The 10,896-nt window shown below is 39.6% G+C and overlaps 2 protein-coding genes across 18 annotated transcripts in view; one reads left to right on the forward strand and one right to left on the reverse strand.

Annotated features, from left to right (window-relative positions):
* The window catches only part of RXFP1 (relaxin family peptide receptor 1), a 100,458-nt gene extending 91,380 nt beyond the window's left edge, over positions 1 to 9,078 (forward strand). For 16 of the 17 annotated variants that reach the window (XM_064417517.1, XM_064417521.1, XM_064417508.1 and 13 more), the window contains 6 exons: positions 6 to 77; positions 2,023 to 2,094; positions 2,329 to 2,558; positions 3,871 to 4,281; positions 4,795 to 5,013; positions 7,119 to 9,078. In XM_064417517.1, the coding sequence (XP_064273587.1) occupies positions 6 to 77; positions 2,023 to 2,094; positions 2,329 to 2,558; positions 3,871 to 4,281; positions 4,795 to 5,013; positions 7,119 to 7,420 (1,306 nt within the window). In that variant the 3' untranslated portion in view covers positions 7,421 to 9,078. The remainder of the gene's footprint in view (positions 1 to 5; positions 78 to 2,022; positions 2,095 to 2,328; positions 2,559 to 3,870; positions 4,282 to 4,794; positions 5,014 to 7,118) is intronic. The other variant, XM_064417507.1, reaches the window with a different exon arrangement.
* A 195-nt stretch (positions 9,079 to 9,273) lies between these two features.
* C4H4orf46 (chromosome 4 C4orf46 homolog) lies at positions 9,274 to 10,863 on the reverse strand. Its single transcript, XM_064417535.1, has 2 exons — positions 10,575 to 10,863; positions 9,274 to 10,485 (listed from the first exon to the last, which is right to left on the reverse strand). The coding sequence occupies exons 1-2, from the start codon at positions 10,734 to 10,736 to the stop codon at positions 10,330 to 10,332; spliced, it is 318 nt and encodes a 105-aa protein (XP_064273605.1). The 5' UTR covers positions 10,737 to 10,863; the 3' UTR covers positions 9,274 to 10,329.
* Positions 10,864 to 10,896: the final 33 nt, after the last annotated feature.

Below are 10,896 nucleotides of genomic sequence, written 5' to 3' on the forward strand. Positions count from 1 at the left end.
TACAGGAACCTTTCTTACAACCCCATCAAGAAAATACAAATAGACCAGTTTGATTTTCTAATTAAACTCAAATCCCTGTAAGTATCAAGTTTTTATATTTTAGCTATATTTTCTTTGCTATTTTGCACATCTCCCTCCATATGACATGATCCAGAATATGTTTTGTAAGAAATTGCCCCTGAAGAGTTTAGGGGGAGTTTTGCAGGTGCACTAACACAGTAGCTCTAACTTCAGAGTTCCTCCTAAAACTCTGAGATAATGCAGCAACTATCTTGCAAATGTGAAATTATCCTGCAGTAGATTTAAGTACCTCCTCACTGGTCACTTCACCTCTGAAGTATTGGTTCTTGTCAGACATCACTTCAAAATCATAGAATGGTTTGTTTTGGCAGTAACCCTTAGAAGTCCTCTAGTTCAATTCCCTGCAATGAGCAGGGACATCTTCAACTAGGTGAGGTTGCTCAAAGCTCTGTCCAGCCTGACCAGGAATGTTCCTAGGCATGGGGAATCTACCACCTTTCCAGACCACCTACTGCAGTTTTTCACCACCTATTCATAAAGAATTTTTTCCTAATATCTAGTCTAAATTTACCATTTTTTTAGTTTAAAACCACTACCCCTTGTCCTATTGCAGCCGTCCCTACTAAATATGTTTGTGATTAAAAACCTGATGTTTTCTTGGACAGCAGTGCAGTAGGAGTTTATGATTTGACCTGATATGATTATGTGTGAGTTATAGCTAGCAGTACACATACCTTTTTTGATCAGACCAGCTTCCTCACAGTGACTGGAGCCCCCTGGCCAAATTCAACTAAATTTGGTAAAAGGCTAATGAACTGAAAATACTAAATCTATATGAGTGTTATGAAAATAAGTAGCTAAGCACAGAAAATAATAACCAATTGCCCCCCTAACAGTCAAGCTACAGCATGATTTTGTCATTTTATCTATTATTTAACACCAAAGAACTCATACAACTTAGCGTTCATGGCCTTCCACCTGTTTTAGTTAAAAAAAAACTGTTCATTCTTGAGATATATCAACAGGCAACTGTATTTTGGCCATTTGTAGAACACTAGTTCCCTCTTTATCTGTTTGAAATAGTAGAAATAGTTGGGGAAAGCATTCCCTCGGATTCATTGCAGCACTCAAATAAAAGTGGCACAATTCCATGTTGGGGCTTTCTCATGTCTGCCAGCAAAACTGCCCACCAATCCACATGAACTGACCATTTTGCCTGAATGAATTCAGAACTCACAGGAATATTGCATTCAAATATTTGAACAATAAATCCAAATAAGGCTCCCCACAAGAAGAACCAAAGCCCCCTGACCAGGTGCACATCTAACCAGAGAATGGGAGGGACTGGAGCAGTACAGAACCTGAAGTTCTAAAAGAACATCTTACAGAGTTAAATTTTATTGATCTAGCACTGCAGGGGGGAAAGTATTACTGCTTTCATATATATAGGTATAAAATTTAAAATAAGGAATCCCAGCTGTGTGTCACAAAACAGCCAGCATTTTTTCTCACATGCTGAGTTCTGTGCCCCAGCTTCCTGCTGGTTTTGACATAATGAAGAGACTGAGTTTTTGGGTTGGTTTGTTTGTCCAGTAAAGCACTCCCTGGGATAAAAGAGAGAAGAGAAAAAAGAAAAATATTACTACTAGAACAAGTTATTATTTCCCCAGAAATTATGAAAGAACCTCAGTAGAATAGTACTTTGAAAGGGCAACATATTAATCAGACATTCATCAATTTTGATGACTGAGAGCAGCACTAAGAGTTTTCTTCATGAATCTGGAAGAGCAGTGAGTTTATTAAAATTATTTGCGATTCCTTTGTGTTCCACTCTAGATTTTATGAAGACTTTCTGATCAGGTTTCAAAGGGTTGACAGATTGAATGCAATAAAGTTTTTCTCTAGTTTCCTATAATCATAAAATCACAACAAAATGCTCATAAAATTTGGGTTTTTGCTACTGAGTTTCTATAGCCTTTTACTGAGAATGTGTTTTTACAGCAGCTTGGAGGGCATTGAAATTGCGAACATCCAGAGGAGAATGTTCAGTCCCCTGAGAAACCTTTCCCACATGTAAGTAGATTATTTTAGAAAGTTTGCTTTCTTTGGCCTGAATTTTACAATTACAGAATACCGAATAATTGAAAACAAAGGTGTATGAAAAGCAGCACATGAGCAGTTGCCAAATTTTGACTATTTTTATTCACTTTTCTTCTTTCAGAATATGTTTTCTGAGTAGTTACTAGATAATTTTGATATTCTGACAGCCAATTCTAGAACAGTCTCTCATCTGTCTCTCACAACCAGATATTTTAAGAAATTCCAGTACTGTGGGTATGCTCCTCACGTGCGCAGCTGCAAACCCAACACTGATGGGATCTCCTCCCTCGAGAATCTTTTAGCTAGCATCATACAGAGAGTGTTTGTCTGGGTTGTATCTGCCATTACCTGCTTTGGAAACATTTTTGTTATCTGCATGAGGCCTTACATCAGATCGGAGAACAAGCTGCATGCCATCTCCATAATGTCTCTCTGCTGTGAGTACTCCATATCTAGAATACTTTTTTAATCTGCTTGTAGCGTGTGTGATATTTGTTATTATAGTACAGTGATGTATTTCCAGCATTGGATTAACTCTGTTTCATGATGTTGCAAATGAAAACACAAAATGCTGTGGCTTATATACCAAGAGGTCTCATTAAATGCTGCCTTTGGCACCTGGGACATTTCAAAGATTTCATGTTTGATTTTCATGCCATGGGAATTCTGTCAAATTCCCACTTTCTTCAGCAAGAAGAAATAAAATTCCAACGTTTCAAATGCCCAAAAAACAATATTGTACTATGCATTTCTCAGTAAGTAGTAACTTCTGCATGTAATTATTGTGTTCAAATAATCTATTCTTTGCACAAACAAAAGGCTGTTTATGCAAATATACAAAATTAATCTACCCTAGCTCACCAATATTAGGAATTAGGGTGATTTTTTTTTATTTTATTCCTGAAAGCACAACAAGTTAATGGATTAACTACTTGGCAATACAGTCACTACAGTCCTGAGTCTCTCAATACAGGAGAGTCTACAAGAATTGCACAAATGCAATTAGATGCATTTTGACAGGTAGTTGTCAGAAGTGCATAAAATTTTTGCAACATTTCTAAATACAGCATGTCGGTGATTTTGAAACTTTATTTTTCCCATAAAACAATCTGAATACTATGCAAAATTTTTAGCAAAATACCCATGATGCCTTCAGTTCTGTGTTGACAGGTCATCTCTCCTTACTAGTCTTAGAAGGCTATGCACATGAGTCTTGAACCAGCATAAGGTGGAAAAAATAAACTTCGAATGCAGAAGAGATGACCTACTCAAAGAAAATTATCTTAAGCCAAATGTTAATAAATAAATAAATAAGGCCTAATAAAAAAGGGTTGCAAGAATATTTCTATAAATAAAAATTTGTATTTTTCTATTTGCAAAACAATTTTACCAGAGCTTTAAAAAATGGAAACAAGTATGAAGCATAGACTGTCAGACCAAATGAAAAGGAAAACAAAAATAGGAAAAAGTAATATGATTATTTAATTACTAAGTAATTACTATAATTAAGTAATTATAATTACTTAATTGTAATTCATAGTGCTATTCCAGATGTAATGTTGATTTTATATCTATGTGATATTGATTTTATATCTAATATCTATTTTAGATCTATGTAGTAGCTTACTTGTAAATAGATATTTACATATTTATTTATGTGAGTGTGTGTGTCTGTTTTCCAAGATACATATACAGAGAGAATGGGAAATTCAGATGTGTAAATAATGATGTTAAGCACTGTGCCCACAGGTGCTGACTGTCTGATGGGAATATATTTATTTGTGATTGGAGCTTTTGATCTTAAATATCGTGGAGAATACAACAAGCACGCTCAGTTGTGGATGGACAGTATTCACTGTCAATTGGTTGGATCGCTGGCTATTCTGTCTACAGAGGTGTCAGTCTTACTCTTGACTTATCTGACTTTGGAAAAATACATCTGCATAGTTTATCCTTTTAGGTGTCTGAAGCCCAGAAAAGGCAGGACAATTTCCATTTTGGTTCTTATCTGGATAATTGGGTTTGCTGTTGCTTTTATCCCACTGAGCAATAAGGAATTTTTCAGGAACTACTATGGCACCAATGGCGTCTGTTTTCCTCTTCACTCAGAACAATCAGAAAGTTCAGGAAGTCAGATTTATTCTGTTGTCATTTTCTTAGGTAAGTTGCTTTTCTTCTTTATGTATTACTAGAGCTGCTAAACCAAGTTTTCAAATAATTAAGATACCTGTGATGTTCACACCTCCTTGGATTTAGATGCTCCAGCAAGCATTTAAAGATCATTTCCAATATAAATGCTTTACTGTAATAGATGTGTACCTACTTATCTTAAAATGCATGAAGGAATGAGAAAGTAGAAAGAAGTTATTGACCATTATGTTCTTGAATTAATAGACTATGTTAGGGAAGTAGAGCAATGGTAAGGCCAGAGAAGAACTATTTCGTTTTCATCATATGGCAGTGTTTTGCCAGGTATCAGTGAATAAAATGAATACCTGAGTAGAAACAAAAACTCAGTCTTCAGATGAGGACAGACTCAGATTTTCTGGCCACTTAATTCCATGGCACTAGCAGTTTAGATGAAATATTCTTCTTTATTACCCAGAGTGCAAATAGGTGATGTAGAGTTGCCATTATTATTTTAAGGTATAATTAATTTTAACTTTTAAACAGGTGTAAACTTGGCAGCTTTTATCATCATTGTGTTTTCCTATGGGAGTATGTTCTACAGTGTTCACCAGACAGCTATTATGGCTACTGAAATTCGGAATCATATTAAAAAAGAGATGATCCTTGCTAAACGTTTTTTCTTCATTGTATTTACTGATGCACTATGTTGGATACCTATTTTTATTTTGAAACTCCTTTCTTTACTTCGAGTAGAAATACCAGGTATGTCCTTTCTTTATGAGGCGGTTTCAACAGTGTCTGCATGAAATGTTCCTTCTACTTCAGAAGAAAAATAATTTAATGAAATGAACTATATTGCTGCGATTAACTTCATGTTCTATACCTATGTATATGTTGACACAATATAATGAATAGTATAGTTTTGCTATTTAATTGAACTCTATTACTACAGTCATGAAAGATTAGGCACCTCTGAGTTATATGAAAAACTCCAAAATTCAAATCATTCAAGTCTATCTGCATATAATATCTATAAAGTGTACAAAATATATTTGAAAATCAAGGCTGAGTTGCATTGGCTTTTCTCACCTTAGGACTTTTACTGGTTCTGTTGCCTAAATGTCTCAGGACAATATAGTGTTTTCTGTCTTGATTCAATAATGTAACTTATTCTGAAATGACTTTATTTTACAGGCTGGTATTTATAGCTCCACTCATTAAGTTAAATAAGATCTGTTTATCTTCTTCATGCTATGAATGTATTCCCATGTAAAAAGAGTGTAACCTAAAAGACTAAAATTGCACCTTAATTTTTTCCTTCTCTTTGCAATACCAGTACATGCCAGAAAAAAAGCCTCTTTATGTGGGGTTTGTTAACCCTGTTAGAAGGGACATGGGAGCATGAACAGAAAAATCAGCAGCAGAAGATTCAGCCTCAGTGTACAGATAGATGTATGTCACAATATTACATTGGCGAGAAATTTTTTTAGCTCAGATAGTTTTACCTTATGTGCTGACCAGGAGGGTTGGAAGTTGAAATTTTTGAAGTTTGGACTTGCATCTCAAATGTCTCGACATTATGCTGATTATGTCAAATATTCAGTTATTTCAAATATTTTAATATTGTTCTTCAAGAAGCTATCAAACCACCTATGCTATTTGAAAGAAAATATCTTGAAAAGTAGAAGCAGGTGTATTATAAGTCAAGAAACCTTGAAGAAATCTGAATCAGAGGGTGATCTCGGGCTCAGCAAATTAGTGTCCTGTGATAGATGAACCAGATTAAACAGTAATTACTCAGCTTGAGAAACTAGACATGACAGCTAGTTGTCCAAATTGACACAAATTGTAAACGCCTTTGATAGCATTTACTTTGTGTTGGTGATACATTGTGACAGTTTTAGAACTAAGCACCTGCTCGTTTCCAAAACTGTAGCCAATGTGATGGGCGTCACCACGAATGTCTTGATATTGCAACAAAGTTGTAAAAGTGGAGAGGGGCGTGGAGGGGTGTCCTGGAAGGAGAGAGCCAATGAAGGTTTCTATGCCTCTTGGAACCATTCTGTAACTGTTTTAAGTTACAGAACTGTTATAGAAGTTCTGTAAATTCAATATATAAGTTCTGTAAGTTATATAGGTTCAGTTTTGTAAGTCAAACAACACAATGGAGGGCACCCACTGACATTTTCAGCACTTTAATCCTGTCTCTTCTCCACCTGCCCCTCAGGTAACTTATCTCCCAAACAGTAAAGGACGAGAAAGGGGTGTTGTAAAGATGCACAGACTGACATAGGCAGACAGCAAACAAAGAAGGAAATTAGGAGGATGTGTACAATGCTCTTTTTAAGGGGGAGGAATGGAGAAGTCCTGGTGCAGAAGAGAAAACCAAGCTCTGAGGGGATACGGGGAATGGAGGATAGTTTTGCAGGACAGAATATCAGGGTCATGATTAGGACTTCATGTCATCGGTCCTGGAAAGAAGATGGGGAACAGAGATCACAGGAAGAGATAAAGAGCAAAGCAGAGACAAAAGGTTTTGGGGCAAGAAAAAGGGGCTCAGCCAGAACAAGAAGTCTGTCGGGGCAAAGAGGGAGCTGGGGCATAGAAAAGAGGGATAAATGGAACTACTGTGAGAATAATAAATGTCAGCTTTTGCAGGGAGTACTGGAAACGGAGGGAGATAAGAGGCAGTGCAAGTGTAACAGAAAGAAGAAAAAGAAAAGCACCTGTTGTGCCAGGAGCTCAGCCTAATGATCTCCCCCTCTCACCAGCAAGCTGTGCTGCATTGGCATCAAGTGCTTATGCTAACTAAAGAATGCAAACACTGGGATGCATATTACAGCTGCCTTTCTTCTTCCCTCCCTAAGGTACCATAACTTCTTGGGTGGTGATTTTTATACTGCCAATAAATAGCGCTTTGAATCCTCTTCTCTACACTTTGACCACACGACCTTTCAAAGAAATGATTCATCAGGTTTGGTACAACTACAGACAGAGAAGATCCAAAAGAGGTAAAGGCAGCCAGAAACCATACGGTCCATCATTCATTTGGGTAGAGATGTGGCCAATGCATGAAATCACGCCAAAGGTTACGAAGCCTGTGCTTTGTACAGACTCTTCTGATGCTTCAGTGACTACACAGTCAACAAGACTAAATTCATACACGTAATTACAGTTTGAGTCCTCACGGTGACATCGGCACTGTTAGCTTCACATCCGTGGGCTTGCTGCTTTACAGCCACGAGGAAAAGGAGGGAGGTGTGACACCAGGGCTCAGTGAACCACTGTGCCAAGAAGAGGGAGCCATGTGTCTGTTTACAGGTAGAACTGGCACTTTACCATCTCACAGCAGTACCCAACATTTTGACAGTTCATCCTAGATCAGAATGAGAAATCAGTTGTTTGGGGCTTTTTTTCTTCCAGAAGCCGAGTGTGGAAAAAAAAAATGAATTGTCATTTGAAACATCTCACCCTGAAAGCAGATTGTTTGAAAATCATCTATTTTTGGGGAAGTGTGTGTGTGTCTATGTGTGTGTCTGTCTGTCTTTTCTTTTTTCTTCTTGTAAGTTCCCATTTCAACAGCTGATTTTTTAAAGAGTTAATTGGTTTCCTCATTAAGAAATGTATTTCTCCTCAAAGTTTCTGACTGGCTCTATTTAGGCTGCATCATCTCTTAAAAAGCTTTAAGGAGCAATAGCTGTAAGAAAAACATTCAAATTTCATAATTACGTCAGTTTACTGTATTTGTCAAGGCCAAAGAAGAGAAAATTATATTTATTTTATAAATTTACAGACTATTTCACCCACGTAAAGGCAATAGTGAAATGGTAATGATAGTTCTAATGCAGTCGCCAGGTTGGACAAGGCCTTGATCAGTCTGATCTTCTGGGAGGTGTCCCTGCCCATGGCAGGGAGAGGCTGGGGCTAGATGATCTTCAAGATTCCAATTCAGGCAGAACCAGAACTGTGGTGAAGACAAAAATAAAAAGGAGAGGTTTGGTTTGGTTGTTGTTGTTTGTCCTGTGTCCCCCAGCTTTAACTGGTGGCAGTTTCCCCGTTCTCACTCTGGAAAGACTGGACTGAGTATCCCAGCACCTTGCTGCTGCTCTTTTCCTCCTTTTCTTAACAGGCTACCCAAAGTAGCTCACCACAGCTTGCAGACTTCAACAAATTCCAGTCTTAAAAGGTCTCTCTATGTATAAGGGAGATGGTCAAATAGAAAATTATCCATCTTAATAGGTGTCATGACATCTACATTTTAATCACTTTATACATGACTGGATGCATTATAGCTAAAGTAATTTAAAGACCACAGCCATTCAGCACTTTTTGAAGCATTATTTTACTTCCCAGAATTACAAGTGTAAAATAAAAAATATCCCATCTGAAAAAATCCCCTAGAGGCAGTTCCTTCATACGTTCTTACTGAAAATAATCTTTTCTATTATGAATTATTACAACTTCCCTTCTTCTTTCAGTACCGTATTCAGTCTGATGGCCTAGAAGCCCAAAAAGGTAAAAAAGCTTTTTTTTGCATTGATTTGAAACTATTTAAAATTAAGTTAAAAGATACTTCCAATGTTTGCACTTAACTTCTTAGCAGTATAAGAAGTAGAATTTTGAAAAAGTGTGGCTCACACTTCAATCGTTTACAGAACTTTGGATTATCTTTGGATTTGAAACTGAAGATTGTTAAGCATCTTGTTTCCACTACTGTGTGTTCTACTGAAATAAAATATTATCTGCTGAACAAAACGACTTCTTTTCCAAGCTGTTTAGCAACGTTTCGGGTTGTAGGGGTTAAAAACACCTAAGCAAAATCCTGCCACGGACAATTAGAACTCAATTCAATAGAAGTTCCTTACTCAGGGAGCCAAGCCTTCTCAAGGGCTGCAAATGCCTTTGGTGAGATGTGCAAGGATCCCTGACCTTGCCATTACTTGTTTTTCACTACACGGGATTATGGTTATATCTACTGTCACCTTTGTTTCTATCAGTAACACAATAATAGTCAATACTACATAATTTTTGCAACTTCTTTATTGTTTTGATAAGCAAGCTACAGAGGGTCTTTCTCAGAGTCCTATAAGTAAAAATAAGGCCTGCTAATAAGTCGTGGCAGAGTCACGTTCTCCTGCAGCCTGCCATTGCATCTCAGCATTACTTTTTTCCACAGTGCCTGGCTAAGGTACAGGAGTGTCAGGACAGCTACTTATTACAGATCAGCCATCCTTCAGACCAAAAGGTTCTATTAACAGTAAGCTCTAGGCTATCAAACTAGTCACTGCTTAAGGCAAAGATGAAAAACAGGACAGAGCTAAATAACTCTGAGGTGCTTCCCCAGAGATGGGAGAATACATGTCACAGATCCTATTCCAATAGAAGCTTTTACTTACAGTTCGAAATAATCCATCCTATCAGTAAATGCTGCTAAACTCCTACCCTGCAGAGGTATAGGGTTCATCATAAGGCACTTAATTACAACTAAAGGCTGGGTAAAATTGTTTGCAGTAATAAACATCTTGCAAAAAATAATCTGCAGTTTTACAGACATGCTTGCAATACTGCTAAAAATAGTAAGATTTGGTACATAGGATTTTTCTACAGCTCATAAATAAGCCACAACTTGCTGCATTGTCCCATACTCAAAGTGAAGAAAAAGTATGTGTAACAAAAAAATGAAGTTAGGTGAAGTTTCTCTGAGGTTGGCAGGGTTTCTGCTGGTGACAGCTCTTAAAAATGAGGGCTGGCAATTCTTTATCATAGGACATCACTGCCCTACCAGTATTGAGTTCAGAACGTAGCATTCATACTAACTTTGTATCTACCACGTTAGCACAAAAGAGAGAGAAAAAACAGGACAGTAAGAGATCGCTTGAGCTTCAACGAAGAATCTAAAAGTCAAAACTGATTCCCTAAACAGGTTTTTTTTTTAATTGGGTAGACTAACATAAACCATCCATACGAGAGCCCTCAAGTATTTGTGAGAGAACTCTGGGGGGAAACAGAACTCCAGGTGAGGTCCCTCAGGGCGGCGGTCGGCAGGGGCAGCGCGGGGCTCGGCGGGCAGGGCCGGCGTCAGCCGCTGGGCTTCAGCGACTCGTAGCCCTCCCTCAGCAGGTCCCGCCACGTCCTGAGGAACCGGGCGTTCTCCGAGCACTTGCTGGCCAGCTCCTCCACCTGGGCCGACACGGCCGACGTCGCCTCCAGGATCTTCGCCAGCGAGAAGGCGGCCTGGAGGGACGGCACAGAGGTTGGGGGTCGCCCGGCAGCGTCCCCGCGGGGGCCCCGGAGCCCGCCCGAGGGCAGCGCGCCGCACTCACGTCGCCGATCTGCATCTCCACCTCCTCCAGCAGCTCCCGCGTGTCGCCGCCGGGCGGCTCCGGCGACCCCGACCCCTCGCTCCCGCGGCGGACCCTCCGGGGCTCGGCGCCGGGCGATCCCTCGGGCACCGCGGCGGGCGGCAGCGGCCGCGCCTCGGCCATGTCCCGCTCGGCTCTCCCGCGCCGGGCGCGCCTCCCGCCCGAGCGCCGCCCACGGCACGCCCAGTCCCGCTCCCGCCGAGCGGGCCGGGGCCGCGGACGGGCCGGCAGCGGCCGCCGTCACCGCCCCCGCGGGCGGCTCTGGGAGCTGTAGTCCTGCCGC

This window comes from Passer domesticus, chromosome 4 (assembly GCF_036417665.1).
Source record: "Passer domesticus isolate bPasDom1 chromosome 4, bPasDom1.hap1, whole genome shotgun sequence".
In the NCBI taxonomy this organism is placed as follows: domain Eukaryota; kingdom Metazoa; phylum Chordata; class Aves; order Passeriformes; family Passeridae; genus Passer; species Passer domesticus.

Bases quoted from the DNA above. Each gene is read 5' to 3' on its own strand.
- C4H4orf46 (XM_064417535.1), bottom strand. From the start codon at position 10,736: ATGGCCGAGGCGCGGCCGCTGCCGCCCGCCGCGGTGCCCGAGGGATCG. The intron at 10,486-10,574 runs GTGAGTGCGGCG...CCGTCCCTCCAG, and splicing joins TGGAGATGCAGATCGGCGAC to GCCGCCTTCTCGCTGGCGAA.